The 18,239-nt window shown below is 47.4% G+C and overlaps 1 protein-coding gene across 1 annotated transcript in view; it reads right to left on the bottom strand.

Moving 5' to 3' along the window:
* Positions 1 to 4,687: 4,687 nt before the first annotated feature.
* LOC128331984 (serum paraoxonase/arylesterase 2-like) overlaps positions 4,688 to 18,239 on the bottom strand; it is a 29,263-nt gene continuing 15,711 nt past the window's right edge. The window contains exons 3-9 of the mRNA XM_053266120.1: positions 17,158 to 17,213; positions 13,962 to 14,121; positions 12,974 to 13,100; positions 12,139 to 12,339; positions 8,595 to 8,676; positions 6,764 to 6,892; positions 4,688 to 5,301 (exon numbers count right to left, since the gene is read on the bottom strand). Of these exons, the coding sequence (XP_053122095.1) occupies positions 5,143 to 5,301; positions 6,764 to 6,892; positions 8,595 to 8,676; positions 12,139 to 12,339; positions 12,974 to 13,100; positions 13,962 to 14,121; positions 17,158 to 17,213 (914 nt within the window). The 3' untranslated portion in view covers positions 4,688 to 5,142. The remainder of the gene's footprint in view (positions 5,302 to 6,763; positions 6,893 to 8,594; positions 8,677 to 12,138; positions 12,340 to 12,973; positions 13,101 to 13,961; positions 14,122 to 17,157; positions 17,214 to 18,239) is intronic.

Below are 18,239 nucleotides of genomic sequence, written 5' to 3'. Positions count from 1 at the left end.
AAATGGATCTAGGCCAGTGTTCTTCATTGTAAGGGCTGAGGGCCAGTGGTGGTCCCCAACAACCCTACAGGTGAAACTCGGAAAATTAGAATATCGTGCAAAAGTCCATTAATTTCAGTAATGCAAATTAAAAGGTGAAACTGATATATGAGACAGACGCATTACATGCAAAGCGAGATAAGTCAAGCCTTAATTTGTTATAATTGTGATGATCATGGCATACAGCTCATGAAAACCCCAAATCCACAATCTCAGAAAATTAGAATATTACATGGAACCAAGAAGACAAGGATTGAAGAATAGAACAATATCGGACCTCTGAAAAGTATAAGCATGCATATGTATTCAGTACTTGGTTTGGGCCCCTTTTGCAGCAATTACTGCCTCAATGCGGCGTGGCATGGATGCTATCAGCCTGTGTCACTGATGAGGTGTTATGGAAGACCAGGATGCTTCATTAGCAGCCTTCAGCAATTCTGCATTGTTTGGTCTCATGTCTCTCATCCTTCTCTTGGCAATGCCCCATAGATTCTCTATGGGGTCAGGTCAGGCGAGTTTGCTGGCCAATCAAGCACAGTACACTGTATACTTTTCAGAGGTCCGATATTGTTCTATTCTTCATTCCTTGTCTTCTTGGTTCCATGTAATATTCTAATTTTCTGAGATTGTGGATTTGGGGTTTTCATGAGCTGTACGCCATGATCATCACAATTATAACAAATTAAGGCTTGACTTATCTCGCTTTGCATGTAATGCGTCTGTCTCATATATCAGTTTCACCTTTTAATTTGCATTACTGAAATTAATGGACTTTTGCACGATATTCTAATTTTCTGAGTTTCAACTGTAAGTGTGGCTCCCCAGTTGTTTCTTGGGCCCATGTGAAGCTTTGGCCGAAATTCAATACTCCCCCTGGTCTAGCACCATGAGGAAATGACGCTGCACGGTGAGAATGGTGCACTTTGCCCAGAATCAGTGGGTGCTCCTTTTAACAGGAAACAGAGCCCTCATGAACCCCTGCACCATCTAGGAAGGTGTGCACAGAGGGCTGGGACCTGTAGCATTTTGCCCACAGATCTTTCGAGCGGGCTATGGGTCTCCCAGCACGGAGAAAAGTCAAGTACTTTGAGGTTGTCAGCACAGTGGGGCTGGGAAATGGCTCTCACATTGGCAAAATCCTTCAAAGGGGCTCCCCACTTGAAAAAAAATAGATAAAAGATCCTTGTTCCAGGCAGTTTACAATATAAAAAAGTAAAATGTGCCATCGAGTCGGTGTTGACTCGAGTCAGTGTCGAAATATTTAAAATATTTCTGTACCACCCAAAACTTGCATCTCTGGGCAGTTTAAAATTAAACTCATTTAGATAGATTTTAAAATTAGACTAGGAGCATTTGCCTGAGCAGCATTCCATGTGTTCACAATATACAAATGAAAACAGTGCCATAAGTGATGTCTAGCATGACAGACCATCATGGAAATGCATGGTGTGGATTCCTGAGGCGAAAAGCAGGCACTCCAAATGCCATCTGCATATGGTAGGCTTTACAAATGAACACACCACCCTGTGGAAAAGCCAAAGGGGAGGCAAGTGCAACCTCTACACCTGGGCGGGGGGTGGGGGAGAGCTTGAACTTTAGTCACCAACTACTGTTAACACCAGGGTGGTACCAAAGCAATGCGGTCTCAGGGGCAGTGGGCTGCACTAGACAAGCAGATCATCCTCTGCCTCCTGACTAATAGTGGACTGTAAGCAGGGCAGGTGCACCTGCTCTTCCATTCATCACACCAATATAGCCCCATCCCTTCCCCAACCCCTGTTGTGAACAAATGTAGAACAGTGGATAGCCTTGGAGAACAGGGTTCAAATGCCCACTTGACCTCGAAGCTCACTAAATGATTGTAGGCCAGCCTCTTTCAGACCAACCTACCTCTCAAGGCAGTTCTGAAAATGAGGAGGGAGAAACATGTATGCTGCCCTCAGTCACCTGGAGGAAGGGCAGGCTATTTCACACATAATGATGCAGCATTGACCAACTTAGTGGGCCATTAATTTGTTTCCCACAACACCCGTAGGGTGGAGGCTTGAGAAGACATCTAAGCTTGCATTTCAGGTTCTTTGGAGTATTCATATCTTGGCAGGGATGTGGCTTTAAATTTCCACGGGTGCATAATAAACTCCCTTCAGGCTTCAAAAGCTGTTTACAAGACAAGTGGCTGGATGTGAAAAGCCCAGCCTAAAGACGGGCACAGATGCATGGACCTTGCTGCATTCCAGGCATCCAGCCAAATACTTGGCAGCAAGGCCAACAAATCTTAAGGACAAGGCATTAAAAAGTTTCTCCAGTTAACAGTTGATTCACTTCCAATAGTACAACACTCTCACCCTTTGTCCTGTTTACCTAGAAAACTGCTTATGGCATAAATAGCACAAGCTGTCGCATTCTGTTTTCATGCAGCAGTTTCCTTGTTGGCTATAATTAAATTATTTTAAAGTAGGTATGCAATAAATGTTCCTTTAAGCAAGGTCTCTAATGCTGAAGTATATATTCAGCATGTCAAGCACCCAACTATTAATGCACCATGTGTTTTACAAGCCAAACTGTGCTTCATGGAGCAAGCTGGCTGGAATCATTCTTATCCATCCCAAGGAAGAATTGGAATGAGTATCTGCGAATGTCTTCACTTAAAAGGGCACTTACTGGACAGCCAGATTATTCATCTGTATCCCACCAGTGAGTTGGACAAATTAGAAACTGATCAGAGTGGAAACAATTTCAGGGCCATTCTCACTTACCATTTTCAACAGCAATAGAAATTGCTTCAATTTCAGTTGCTCCTATCTTCAGCAGTAAAGTGCTTCATCTTAGTAGGTACAACCAAGTGTCAATTCTCTTAGATTTAGCAAAAGGTAGCAACTGTCCCTATCTAAATCCAAGACAGCATGCCTCCAGTGGTTGTTGCTGGTTTTTAATGGGTTTTAATTAAAAAAAAAAAACTTATTGTGAAAGAATCCCTATTGCTCCCTTTCCTCAGCCCAGTCACATATAGAGGTCATTCACACAATCAAAAGCTGGTTTCGGAGTTGTGTGTGCTCCCAATTTTTGGTTGTGTTTTCTCCATGTAAAAAACCTCTTTGGAAACTTTTGTTGAAAAGTGGTATATAAATAGTTGTAGCAATTGTAGTAGCAGCAGCAGCAGCAGCAGCAGCAGCAAGGCAAGAGGGAAACCTGGGTAGAAATGGTTGTGGAAGCAAGGTAGGCAGAAAACCTGGGTAGCTTTTCCTCCTATCTTACTTCCACACAACCACTTCTACCAGGTTTTCCTCTTACCTTGCTCCAACACAACTGAAAATTGGGAGCATGCACAGCTCCCAAAGCCAGGTAGAACACAGTTTTTGATTGTACGAATGACCTCATAGTTAATTAGTTGAAGTAGAATGGGGATAGGAATGTGTGTGCAGTTGTGTTTCTGAACACAAACCACAAAGTATCATTCATGTTCACAGTATGGATTTTTCAATAGGATGCACATCTGGACCCAAAACTACACTGGACCAGATATAAATCAAAACAATAATGCCACTGCCTTGCTACTAGAAAACACAGCTGCCCAAATACAGTTGTGTTAATTAAAAGTAAGCAAAGAACCATGTTTGGCTGAGATAAGAGCAGGCTTTACTATAAGATGCCCTGTATTGTATTTCTTGTGTAAAATAACTGCAGAAGTGACACACACTGTTCTAGGCTTTCTTCCTGTCATTTTAGAATAGCAGTGACCTGCAAATACACACAGACCCTCTGTACTTTGCAAGAGAAACACAGGAAAGTGGTCAAGGTAATTAGCTTCTGAGAACCTTTACCCTTCTAGGACATTATCCAACTAAAATTTTAGCTGGAGGACACTGATTAAATTAAATGAAAACCACCAAAGGGCAAGTTGCTCTCCACACACAGTGCTGAACTGCGAGGTATGCATATATGCTTGATTTGTGTACTGTAATGGTTCTGGCTGCTCCTCTCCATATATCCAGAAGAGATGTTTAGGATACAGGTTCCTCCTCCTCCTCCTCTCCTTGCACTGCCCAGCTATAAAGTCCTTTTTAGAAAAAGGCAGGTCAGAGGAAGGACCAAAGTTCAGTGGGTGGGCATCTGGTTTCCATACAAAGGATCCCAGGTTTTATCTCTGATATCTCCTGTTTAGGCTGGAAGAGATCCATCTGAAACCTTGGTGAGCAGCTGCCAGCCAGGGTAGTCAATACTGAGCTAGATGGACCAATGATCTGGCTCTGTATAAGGGAGCTTCCAATATAGCCCAGGTTTCATCACATCCACTCAGATCCAGTTGGGCACCGTATATGCACGGAAGCAGGCTGCCTAACTGGATAGGGGAACTGTGTTGGAAACTAACACACATGCTCCCCTCTCCTGGGTTCAGCTGCTACAGCTGGACATGCAACACCCTTATTGAAGCTTTTGGGGGAAGTAGAGCGGGGCAAATTTATCTGCCCACCCCATTCCCCTTAGAACAGCTGATAGGTGCATTTATTGCTTTGTTATTTTAAAAGAGGTCACCATGCACATCCCTGGACTGCACATACTTTTGGATCAGGGCCATCCGGTTTAGACATCAGCCTATCCAGGCACTAAACGCCACTCCATCTAGAAAGGAATACTTGCCAAGGATACATTTCTTTTTTTAAAAAAGAAGAGAGCAGGAAATGAAAAAATAAATCAGACATTTTGAATGCACCACATCTCAGGTGTTTGAGAACTTTAAACAAAATTCATCGAGTTTTTAAAAGTGAATCCCCCCACAAAAAAGTGTGGACATTTTTAGCATCAATGAGTCACTTTCTCGCGAATCCTTAAGGCAACTGATTATAATTTGTCATTCAAAAGAATGCAGAAGTATTATCTTGTTCTCCATGAAAGCAGACATAATTTGAAGTTCTCTGTCAAATTTTACTGTATAAATCCAACATCTCTTCCAGTGTTGCTGATCTCTTTTAGAGAATCATAACACTCTGGTGGTTAACCTTGATTGCAACACAGTCAAGTTCACCATTTCAGAACTGCATGTGGTAGGAAGCTCAGATGATGACATCAACCTTTTCTGTTGTGGCAAAACCCATGAAGAACAAGTTACAAGTCACAGGATAGTGCTCTGTGAAACACAGTGCCAATAAGCAGCTTCTTGCCATATAGTGCAGCCACTGAACTTCCTTGAATTATCGATCCATCATCAACATACACTTGGGTGACTGAAGGCTTCTCAGAAAGAATGTCCTGGATGCGAAAGACCTGAAAGGCAGCAACATTTAACATTGGTTTGCATTACACTTATACAACATCTGTGCCAATAACTTGAAAATTTCACATTGCATATTAATTCAGTCTGTTCTGCAAACTGTTCAGAAAGAGTAGCAGAAAAAAATATAAACAAGTTGAAAGAACTAAAAGAATGTTTCCATCAAATTTAAGGAAAGTTTCCGATAATCTTTTTTTTTTTAAGATTAACAAGATTCTGAATTTTCTCTATGTCCTTCATGGCAGAAATTGCTTATACAGCTCAAGAGGAATTAAGGGATCTTAATTTCAAGGAAGAATTGCTCCTGGATACAGGTGCCCTCTCATTTGTTTTTATTATTACGTATTCAGGGCTATCTATGTGTGTGGTACTTCACAACAGACGACAGGACAGGTCCCTGTTCCAAGGGACTCACAATCTAGATAGACACACAAAGGAGAGTCCCGAGGAAGAGCAGGCAGGCGAAATGCGGGAAGAACATGCCATTATTTCACACACGCATACATAAGCTTGGATGTAGCAGCATATGGGAATTAGGGGGTTGTGCTAAAGGCTTTGTGGAAAACATGGATTTTGAGAAGGGATTTGAAGGCAGTATGAGGCATCAGGCAGATGATCTGGGAGAGAGTTCCAGGCATGAGGGGCAGCAAGGAGGAAGGGCAGAGCTGGCTGAGGGAGCAGGAGGCCTTCAGGAAGGAGGCTGGAAGTGGTAGAGCTAGAGGGAATGGATAAAAGGAAAGGAGGAGGGAAGATGAGAAATTCTGCCCTGGACAGACTGAGGTTGAGGTTTCAATGAAGCATCCAAACCAAAATGTCAGGAGCAGCGTTGGAGATACAGGTGCGGATGGTAGGAGAACGTTCTGCAGTAGAGCTGGGTGTCATCAGCATATAGGTGGTAATAAAAGCCACGGGATTGGATGAGACCAAAAGGACAGTGGCTGACATTCCGTGCAAGCATACATCGGCCCTGTAATGTTGCCTGCATGAAAGTTAATGCAAATGACACAGACACAAACATCTAGCGACTGTTGCTGGGGGCTGTCTTATGTTTCTTTTTAGATTGTGAGCCCTTTGGGGACAAGGAACCTCCTCCTCTGTAAACTGCTTTGAGAACTTTAATTGAAAACCAGTCTACTACTAGTAGAAAGGTGCCATGATGTTGGAACGAAACACCAGAAGCCAAGGAAAAGGGTAGGGGTGAGGGAGTGGGGAGAGAGTGGTCTATCCAATGGTGCAGCTTTCCAAGCTTTTCTACACCCAAATGGCACCAAGCAGGCAATGCCTTGCCACTGCCATCTGGATGCTGCCCAAGGCAGCCATACTGGCCAGCTGGACATACATATACATGGCAACAGCGGCTTATCCCACCTCTTAGATGAGGCTGAGCTGTTGCTGGGAAGAATGTTAAGGCAGCAGCCAGATCTCTTTTCTATCATGGAAATCATTTCTACTAACCTGGGAGCCAGGTGGTTTTTCTGGATCATAGAGGAACAGTTTTAAAATATCGATGGGACATCCTAGCCAAAGGTCTCCAGTGTAAGGATCAATAGATATGTTATCGACTAAAGTGTCTAACTGTAGCACCTAAAGTAGACAGGAAAAAAATCAAGCAAAACAAAGGTCAAGCTTGTAGTTGCCATGCATGGTGTTCAGAACAATAGCCATTTATTAACGATAATGTTTATTTGGTATGCTGCATGTTAGGGGTGTGCACAGAACTGGTCTGGCCGGTTTGGGTCAAATCTGAACCAGATTCGAACTGGCCCAGCCTGGTTCCGTGTCTGTCCGAACCAGGTCCGGTCCAGCCACCAAACCAGTTCAGGGGATATACTTGTAAAGGAAAATCGAGTGAGGATTCCCCTTTACAAGTAAAGGGGCATTTCCTCGGTGGCAGCAGCAAGGGGTGGGGGAAGCTACTTATCGCCGACTGGCTGGTACAGCTGCAGGTGTGGCTGCTTGCCCTCCCAGCGCGGCAAGAGCAACCCCCTCCCCTTTACTGAGCCTTCACAGAAGCCAGTACTGAGCCACTGCCAAGCTGGTGGCTCAGTAAAAGACGGGAGGGGGCGCGCTAGCGACAACAGGAGGGTGAGCGGCGGTGCCGGCAGCTACGCCGGCTGGGAGCTGGATAAGCCCCCTCTCCTTGCCCCCTCCCAGCTGCCCCTTTTCGTCCCAAATTGGTTTGCCTGAACTGGGCCCAGTTCAAGTCAATCACAGACCGAACCGTCCCTGGTTCGGTCCCCAATCAAACCTCTGAACCAGCCCTAGTTTGAGGCAAACCTATTCGGGACAAACTGTTCACGCACACCCCTTCTGCATGTGTTGAAACCCCACCTGTGCTGTTGCATAACAGGGGAGTTTCCCTCCCAATTAAAGTTGTACGACATAATGCTGCACATGCAGTGCCCATTGAAAATAATAGGTGCCATGCTGAAAGCTTTACATCTGAGAGGCACCAACTCCTGTTTCTCTGTGCTCTATGTGGGCCGCTCATTGCTATCTTATCCCAAGTTCCCTCTCAGAGTAGATCATCAAAAGCCTAAAGAAGAAGAAAGGAAGCACCCTTGAGGCTACCTTAAGGGCAACTCCACCATCTGAGAATGGAGCTGTCTCCACTTGGCTTGGGGTCCACCCAGCTCAGGGACACCTTCACACATAAAGCCTGAATAGCGCAAATCTAGCAATACCCAGCAGCCCTGTACAGCTCAGTGGAGCAAACCTTTTCCCCTCTGGATGCTTGCCAGTACTCTCTCCACATTTCCTCCTCAGCCCACAGTGCCCCTGAACCCATCTTATATAGGACACACCGCATGGGGATGAGCCGAAGTGGTCAGTGGATATGTGCACTCCCCCACCACCACCACCACATTTCCTCCACATTTTCCTCATTTTTCCATATTTTCCTCCACATTTTTTTCCACATTTCCTTATATAGGACACACTACATGGGGATGAGCCAAAGTGCTCAGTAGATAAGTGCACTTTTTTTTTTTTGCTAGTCACATGGTTTTAGGTAGTGACATGGGTACAGCTCTTAAACGTTGGTGGGAGCAGTTCCTTGGGCGACTGTTGGTGACATGCCGCTGCCTTCATCACACTGCAAAATCTCCAAGTGTCAACAAGATTCACCTACTCATGCTAATGGATGGGTACATGCAGATACATTCTTACACAGATAACTATATGAGTAGAAATCAATTTGCGGGGAAACTGCCAAACATCCCTGCCTTGTTTCAGTTACACAAAGTACACCTTGATTGGACTCTGTCCCAAACTGACCAAAGCTTACCTTCAAAGGACTTAAACTGAAATTGGCATGCTTTTCGAAGACATGAATATTATGACCCAGCAAATCAGCAACATAAACATACCTGGAAATGAAAGAAAAGCAAATTTAGTTCTTTAGTGAAGAGCTTCCAGTTTTATATACACGGAAAAAGCCTTTGAATACACGAGATATTTTACTATTCCCTGCTAAGCTGGCAAAGAGGTACCTTTCAAAGCAGTGACTTCTCTTATATTTAGCAAGAGGAGAAGCAACTACTCCACATAGCACAATGGCTCTCCAGTAGGCTGCTACTGGTGTCTCCCTTTAGATTATGAGCCCCTTTCAGACAAGGAACCATCTTTTCATTTCACTATGTAAATTACCTTGAGAGAGAGAAATCAAGTTGTTGTTTATACAGTATACAACTTCAAAGCCATTCACAACTATCCAGCTTGAGTGATCCATCATTCATAACCCATCATTCATAACATGATTATGGTTATTTAGGGTCACACTTAGAAGAGCTTTCTGCTCAGGAAACCGCAGCTTAATGTAACATCCATATCAGGCCCAAAAATGATTTGTGAAACTAGAGTTTACCTGGTTCAGATGTAATGGCAAACTATGAGGTCATTCACACAATCAAAAACTGTGTTCTACTTGGGTTTGGGAACTGTGTGTGCTCCCAATTTTGGGTTGTGTGGAAGCAAAGTGAGAGGAAAATCTGGGTAGAAGTGATTGTGTGGAAGCAAGGTAGGAGGAAAACCTAGGTAGCTTTTCCTCCTACCTGGCTTCCACACAATCACTTCTACCCAGGTTTTCCTCCTACCTGGCTTCCATACAACCGAAAATTGGGAGCACATACAGCTCCCAATCCTGAGTAGAACACGACCTATATGGTTTGCCAAGAAAATCAAGAGGCTATTCACACGATGGGAGAAAATTTGGCTAGTGGAGGCAAGCCCGATTTTCTCCGATCGTGTGAACCACCAGGCTCGGCTGCGAGCCCGGTGGTTTGTAAGTGGGTCACCTGCTACAGTACCCCTCCCCTTAAACCGGGTTTGCGGAGCGAGCGCTCCGCAAACCCAGTTTTTGTAATCGTGAATAGCCGCGGTGCAGCTCTATACCACGGCTACTCATGAGGAGATCCCCAACCAGGAGGCTGAAAAGCAGGCTCCCGGCTCGGGGGTCTCTCCAGCATGCCCTGCGCACTCGCGCAGGGCATGCTAGAGCTTCCGGGGGCCACACGGTCCTCGGTCCTCCCAGCCCCCGCCGGCTCCGTAACGGAGCCAGCAGTCTCCGTAATGGAGCCGGCAGTCATGTGGGTGGCCAATCCGGCCGCTCAGGGTTCCCGCCCTGCTTGTGTGCAGGGAGAGCGGGCTAAGCCTAGAGGCTCCCTAGAGGCTCTTCTCATGGGTCGTGAGAAGAGCCTCCAAGTGTGGGAGGGTGCAAGGGGAGGAGGGGTAATGTACAGGTCTTGAGGTTGATTCATGTAACAACATACCATGGTTGTATGTTTGAAGAAGCATCTCTTATTAGGGCTGTGGGAGTTATTTGGGAGCTTATTCGGCTTCATCCCATTTTAGCCCCCAGCAAAGCACCATCTGGTTGGAGCTGAAGTGAAGCAAACTGGGCAAACCCTTCAGGCCAAGTTTGCTCGCCTCAGTCCCACCCTCCAAACTACACCTGGCTGGGAGACAGGCTGCTTTCCTCTACCTTCACTCCTGACCACAAAAGAGCAGAAACCATCTTCCGTGGCCGGACTTTGAACATGACAAGGTCTTCTTCTTCCCTTTGGCGTGGCCGCTCCTGGGATTTGTAGTCTTTGAGAGCAAAACAAAGGCTGCAGTTTTTTTAAAAAGCTATAAAATACAAAGAACACCTGCTGCATTGCCTGGACTCGAGGAGAAGGGGAAAAACTCTGAGGCGAGTCTGACGATCAGTGAGACTCGCCTAAACGGGGTCTGCAGGGAAAGCGGGCTTAGCCCGCTCTCCCCACAGATGATCATTCCTGTAGCCCTGGGCAGCCAGATCGGCCACACACACGACTGTCAGCTCCACCATGGTGCCAGTGGGGGCTGTGGGGATCGAGGACCTCACAGCCCCTGGAAGTTCCAGGATGCCCCGTGCAAGTGCGGGGGGCATCCTGAAGAGACCCCCAGGGCCGGGAGGCTTGTTTCAGCCTCCTGGCAGGGTTCTCCTCGTGTGACGCCACGGTGCGGAGCTGCACCGCAGCAATACACAAGCAAATCGACGGGGTGAGCAGAGCGCTCGCTCCACTAACCTCATCTAAGGGGAGGGGGAATTAGGAGGGTTTGCTGCCGGGAGCTGGGCAGCTCCCCTGGCAGCATACGATCCTCCCAAAGTGGGCTAGGCTCCCTTCACCCGCTTTTGGTGGATCGTGAGAATCTCCTCTCTGTCATTTTCAAAGTCAGGCTACAGAAGGAAACCGCCTGTTCCCTTGCAGCTGGAAATGATGTTAGAGGAAAGCAGCCTGTCCCTTGCCAAGTTCTGTAAGTAATTTGGGTGGGGTGGGCGGGTCAAAGCACCGAAACCTCATTTCACCAAAGCCACCTCTGAAGCAGTCCGCCAAGTGAAGCTGCTTCACACACGGAAACAGCGTATAAGAAAGAGTCCTTATCCTCCCAAGTGCTTTCACATCGATTTTGCACATTTAAAGTTAACTCCCACTTAATGTTCACATTAGGTTTGATGTCAAGTATGACATTAACACCTTAGTTACTACACTTCAAGAAAACAAATGCTACATTAGTTTAGCAAGCAGGATTAGCAACTAAAAACAGCAGTAAATCAACCAGCTAAAAAGGTAACTGTTTAGAAACAGGAAGTAGCAATACTTGAAATCAAAGGAAAACACAGCCTATTCCACCCCCCAGTATTTACTTTTCTTTTTTAAAAACCCACTTAATATTTTGAATTGGGACAAACAGCATGGAGCTGCTGTGCACACAACTGAAGACATCGTGCATTTCTTTCATGCAATTAGGAACATAGGAAGCTGCCATATGCTGAGTCAGACCACTGCTCTATCTAGCTCAGTATTGTCTTCACAGACTGGCAGCGGCTTCTCCAAGGTTGCAGGCAGGAATCTCTCTCAGCCCTATCTTGGAGATGCTTCCAGGGAGGGAACTTGGAACCTTCTGCTCTTCCCAGAGCGGCTTCATCCCCTGAGGGGAATATCTTGCAGTGCTCACACATCAAGTCTCCCATTCATATGCAACCAGGGCAGACCCTGTTTAGCTATGGGGACAAGTCATGCTTGCTATCACAAGACCAGCTCTCTTCTCCTTGGCACTTCTCCTGTACTTGAGGGTTGTTCCCAAACTAGCAGATCAAAAGGTTACCATTCAATTATGGCCCAGTTGAAGACTGCCTTCCCTCCTTATACCTTCATTTTTGAATGGTGGGCAAACCGAAATACCTCCTGGAAGTAGAGATGAGTTACCATCCATTGACATGTTCCCACACATGTCCTTGGAAAAGTCACATGTAACCACATTCACACCACCATATGTATAAGCCACACAGTCTATTCCAAACCTACTTCCCATCAGGTGACATGTTGATTCCATTGGCAGAATAAAATCCTTTGGCCACTTCTTTGACTTCTTTTGGGCTGTAGTAAACAACGTTTGTCCAAGTTAAGCCTAGGAACAATTCCAAGTACATCAAGATCCTCTCTGAGAAGTAAAAGTCATTGGTGGCATAAAAACTGTCAGGACCCAGTGCCACAATACCATTCCCTCTACAAGAAAGAAAGAGAAAGAAAGAAAGAGAGAGAGAGAGAGAGAGAGAGAGAATGAATATCACCACAAAGATACACAATCATCATAATCATTGGACAATTGGTATACAAACCCCTCCACAAAGCAGGGGTTCTCAAAGCCCCCAGATATTGATGGACTACAACTCCCATCATACGCAGCCACACTGGCCAAAGGCAATAATGGGAGTTGTAGTCCAACATCATCTGAGGACCCAAGTCTGCTAAAAAGCATGAAGAGCCAAGCTGACCCACTGAGTCAGGCTGCCGTTTTCTAACCATCCTGCTCAAACAGACTGATTTTCACAGAACTACTACGTAGCTCTTCAGAACACTTCATAGCACTCTTTACAGCCATGAGAGCCAAGTGGCTCCCTCTCTCCCACCCTTTAGGAGGAAAGTGAAGGCTGCTCTTTTTATGAGGGGTTTGGGTCAATTTTTGGTCCCTTGCTCTTTTGAAATTATTAGTTCTATTTGCTCTGTTTTTATCTTGTTGTTAACTGCCCCGGGGTCTTAGGACGAAAGGTGGTATATAATTAAAATTGGGGAAAGGCCTTCTAAGTTAAGCTGTGTTTCTCAATATCAAAGAGGAGAGATTCATTCTGATAGGAATTACCTTGCCAGCAGCTCATGTCTGATGGTTTTCAGGTGCACAAGATAATTCTCCTCCTCCACAAACTTAAATAGCTCCACCGTTGTCTTGGAATGGGGATGGTTTACCACAAAGAGGTATACAGCATCGTCTAGTGAAAGTGAACAATCAAGTGAGTCTGACAAAGCCTACAAGGAGGCACATGTGCCCTTCTGAGAGCTTCGATGGCGAATTATGGCAACGCTCAACACATCTGCCACTATCCAGCAGTCTCCTATTGTAACACGGGGGGCAGACTGTTGCACAGATACAACAGCTATTCTGCACTCTCTCCAATCCCGCACGGGGAACTGGGCTGGGAAAGCTGATAAACTGCTTGACCTCTCTATGTTCAAAGGCCTTGCAGAAGGAGGCACAGATCAGGAGCAGCATCTGCAGAGCCGGTCTGACTGCAGAAAGGATCCAGCAAGGAGAGCAATCTTTAGGTTGCCAGTGAAACACCATGCAAACTGCAAGGGAGAAAAGCAAGATCCAAATTCTCTGATAGCAGAGAAATGCAAAGTGTGCTTCTAGACTGAAGCCATAGGAGAACCTCTCCTACAGCTGCCGTTGCCAGATCAGAATCTGCAGTTTTGCTCTAAATCTAATTGAACAGGGGATGCAGTAGCTGGGCCTTCTCCTTTCTGTTACTTCCCTGATCCTACCATCCATCTTCCACTCCTGCACTTGGGGTAATAATGACAACTCCTCCAGGACTAGGCAAGAGGAACCACAACTGCTGCATCACTGACTTAAACGGTCAGAGCAAACTGAGTCGTGGGCTGAGAGTCATTCCTACATACAGATGCAGCTTTAGCAAACTGCCATTCTTTTTTGTTTTTAGAAATCAAGTCCTAGTCAAAAATAAGCACTTTTAAATTACACTGATTCCAACGAAAGGAGTTATGCCCATTGGGATAGCAAGCAACATGTTTTAACTGTAGACCCCTTACTTATGGGAAAGTCTACTTACCATCACCAATGAACGTGCTGATCCCGTGGGGGTTAAAGGATGCCAAATCGAACCCACGGCTGATTCTCAGTTCTGCTGGTCGAGGGTTTTTTTCATTTAGATCCATCAGTAGTATTTCCCCCGGTTTGTCTGGTGCAAAACTGTGTAGACCTTTTACACCCTTTAAAAACAAATAAAGGCAGCCTTGAGTCACAAACAGCAGCTCTGAGAGCAACAAGGTTGACAGGTTCATATTGGTTTGTGCACAGGCACCTTGATGGCCCCATCTCTAGGACATTAAAATATGATTGATTAATTAAAAGGCAGCTCAGATTCAAAGAGGACATCACCAAGGATGTGAGATTCTCACCTAGAGATCTGAAGGTCTGGAAGGAAAACACAACAGAAAAATGGAGCGGGGGGGGATTTCCTTTTTTTTCGGGGGGGGGGGGGGACTGCAAGGCCTTCACATCTCTACTCTCACCTAGGGATGTGCACGGAACCAGGAGCGCCGAACGGGTCTGGGCCGCCAGCGTTCAAACCAGTTCAGAGGGTGGGGGGGGGGTAGTCACGTTAAACGACAGAAAAGGTGCTTCCTACCTGTCAGCCCCTGCCATGCCGCTTCCCGCCCTCCCCACGGTGTTCTCCTAAACAGCGTGGGCACGAGACTTCAGCTTCCTGCTTGCAGCCCTGTTTAGCGTGGCCATGCTCATGGGCCGACGCACGTGCGTGCCAGATGTGTCCAGCCCCGTCCATGTGCTGAACGGGGCTGCAAGTGGCAGGTTGGAAGTGGCGGGTTGGAGGCTGATAAGAAGCACCTCCCCTGCCCTTTAACGTGACCTCCCCACCCTCCCAGGAGCACACGGACCGGCACCGTGCACACCCCTACGCTCACCCACACTTTATAGCCACTCCACCCCCAGAACAGCCATAGTCCTCTAGATCAGATACAAAAGGCTAGACAATTGAACGATTCTACAGCCCAGTTCAGATATAACACTAAGCCACGGTTGAGCACTCCAAGAACTGGCCTCAGCAAACCATGGACTCACAAGCTCCTCGCTCCTCAGTCATGCACGAGATGAGATTGAAAACTTCTGCTTCCACTTAGGAGCAAAGCACTTTTTTCTATTAAATATGAACTTGGAGAACTGTGAGGTTTCCCCCATAATTAGTGTTATTATCATAGAACCTTGCTAACTGAGCAAAGAGACACTTTTTAAAGTGGTGATGCTCATACCGTATTTTACGGACTATAAGACGCTACAGACTATAAGACGCACCTTGATTTTAATCCAGTTTTTCAGTTTTCCCTCCAAGCCCTCCCACCGTGCCCCGCTCTGTCCTTTCCCTCCTTCTGCCAGCAGCAGTGAGCCCACATTGGTGACCCACCGTGGCAGCGGCAGCTGCTGCTGGTTGTTGCTCATCACGGCTGCCAGCGGGGCCTGCCCGGGACCTCCTTCTCCACTTCTTCTTGTGCCTCTGGTAGCTCCTGCGGGCTGGTGCTCGCCTGCGCGGGCTCGTCTCCAGGTCGGGCCCCACATCCCCTCAGAGGGCAGCGGCGCAGCAGCCTCCCTCACTGCAGCAGCATCGGGGCAGCAACCAGAAGGAGCCCGGGGAGGGGGGCGGCGGGCGGTCTGACTAGGCCGTTCCCGGCAGGCCCCAGCGAGAGAGGAAGGGAGGTGGTAAGCGAATCCTCGCTGCTTGCCCTTCCTCCTCCTCCCCCCTCTCTTTCCCGACAAGCCCTAAACTTCCAACTTCTCCCTGGCTCCGGCTGCACAATCCAACATGGCAGGGAGTGAGGAGCAGACGAGACCAAGCGGTGCGAGTGGAGAGGGAAGGACGGGGCTAGAGGCGAAGGAGCCGGTACAGGGAGCAGCAGCAGTAACAGCGTCAAGCTTTTCGCAGAAGGGCCCGTCCGGACCTTCGCTTTCCCCTCCACCCTCCCTCCTTTTCCTGTTCCTTCCTTCTCCGCCGGCCCGAAGGAGGATGGATGTTGAGCTGCAACTGCCGCTGGAGCTGGCACAAGCGAGTCAAAGAGTCGCACAGGTTGTGGCCTTGGCCGCTTAAATACGGTATCGGCCCGGCCAGTAAAGCCTGAATTTCTGGGTTGTCATCAGAGGACATCCTCCTCCTCTTCCTCCTCCTCCCCCCCTCTCTTTCCCGACAAGCCCCTAAACTTCGGAGTATAAGACGCACCTGCATTTGGGCGGATATTTTTCGAGGAAAAAAGTGTGTCTTATACTCCGAAAAATACGGTATTTAGCAGAGGGAGAGCAACCGGCCTTATCCAATAGGAATGTGCCAAAACTCAATCCAGCTGTCCGAATCACCAGCTCCTCCCTTTAAGTTTAAGGGCTTACACAGCCACTTTAAAACAGAGGAGAGCAGGTCTAGACCTGCTCCTCCTGTGCTTTCTGCCATCCTGGCACTTCCCCTAGCTATGCCTGTGCGCCGGCAGGCAGAGATGCACCTAGGTAATTTTGGAGCCTGGGCCTAGGGGCCTTTGGAGGTGCACAATGAACCTCAACCATGGGCACTACGCCCATTGGACAAGCAGGGCCCATTGGACAAGCAGGGACAACTGACCAGGGGTCCAATGGGTCAGGGGGCCCTCCAAGGGGCCCCCAAAGAGACCACCTCACCGCTGCAGCTGCCCCTGCCCTATCCCGCCCCACTGCTGCTGCCACTGCCCCGCTGCTGCCCCGCCACCACTTCTTTGCTTTGCCTCCGGTGGGGGGTGACCAGAGCCCCCCACAGAGGGGGTGGGAGGCCACCCCCTATGGCAGTGGCAGGCCTCTCTTCTCTAACCAAACTGCTCACCTGCGAACTTCGACTATGGTGGACGTTGCATGCCTGTGCGTCATGGGCATGTAATGTCCACCATAGTCGAACTGGGCAGGTGCGCAATTTAGCCAGAGGAGAGAGGCCCGCTGCCGCTGCCATGGGGGGTGGCCTGCCCCGCTCTGATCACCCCCCCCCACTCCTGGAGGTCAAGCTAAGTAGCAGCGGCAGGGCAAGGGGAGCGGTGGCGGGCAGGCAGGGGTGGTGGTGAGATGCTTGTTGCCCTGCCCCTGCAGGGGGCGTGGCTTGGGGTGGAGGAGCAGGAGCCTCCCACCCAGGTTTTGTCCGCTGGACCCGGGGGGTCTTCCTACACTCCTGACCTCAAAACAACATACCATGTGCGGGGAAGAAAGAAGAGTGTAGCAATACTTACTGAGCTAATGAAAGCCAGGCCATTAGGAAGAATGTCAATATCTTCCGAGCCATACTCTGCAAAGAGAAGGGGGGAAAATCTTTATCAGACACATCCATGTGAAAGAGTGATATGCATGCACGCGTACACACACAAACACAATATTGCAGCAGTGACACTTGTTTTAAGTAGTGGCAGACAGGGCCAGATCTAGGAGCAGGAGACCCAAGCAAACCATCTGAAGCCAAGAATTTATGTTATTTTTAGTTCAATTATTTAAGCTTATTATATTTCATGCATGCAGATCATGCATCAAAGTCATGAAAGACAAATTGCTACAAATGCAATTTTTTTTAAAAAACCAGTGGGTTCTAAAGTCAAACCAATTGAAGGAGTGCCAAAGACACTCCTTGTGTGGGACACTATTTGGTCAAGGGTTGACCCCAAACAAAAAGCCCATTTAGCCATCTCCATACTCTTTCTGGTGAACAAAATACTTTACAACATTTATGTTAGTAGTCAACCTTGAGCCCCAGCTTGCAACTTACTTTTCTTAGTTTGTTTTATTTATGGATCCCCCCATAATTTTATCTAGGGACATTTTATTGGTTGCTTACAAACACAAACCTTTATAACAACAAATATTTATATGCTGTTTTTCAACAAAAGGTTCCAAAGCAGTTTACATAGAGAAATATTTAATAAATAAGATGGATTCCTGTCCCCAAAAGGGCTCACAATCTAAAAAGAAACATGATTGACACCTGCAACAGTCACTGGAGGTACTGTGCTGGGGGTGGATAGGGCCAGTTACTCTCCCCCTGCTAAATAAAGAGAATCGCCACGTTAAAAAGGTGCCTCTTTGCCCAGTTAGCAGGACATGGGCAGAGGCGCCCTTACCCCTGGATTTCCGGGCCAAAGTCCAGGGCCTCCACAGCCCCTGGGGCCACCCCAAGCCCGGGACCATCTATCCCAGGTGATGTGATCGCCCAAGCTGAGGGTGCATGCCCAGCTGAGCATGATGATGCTTAATTTGTGGGGGTGGGAGGGATGCAAAGGCCTTTAGAGCCAGGCTTCAAAATTACCTAGGTGCACTCTGGACA

The sequence above is a fragment of the Hemicordylus capensis genome, chromosome 6 (genome assembly GCF_027244095.1).
Source record: "Hemicordylus capensis ecotype Gifberg chromosome 6, rHemCap1.1.pri, whole genome shotgun sequence".
NCBI lineage: Eukaryota > Metazoa > Chordata > Lepidosauria > Squamata > Cordylidae > Hemicordylus > Hemicordylus capensis.
This window is presented reverse-complemented; position numbering and strand designations above follow the sequence as displayed.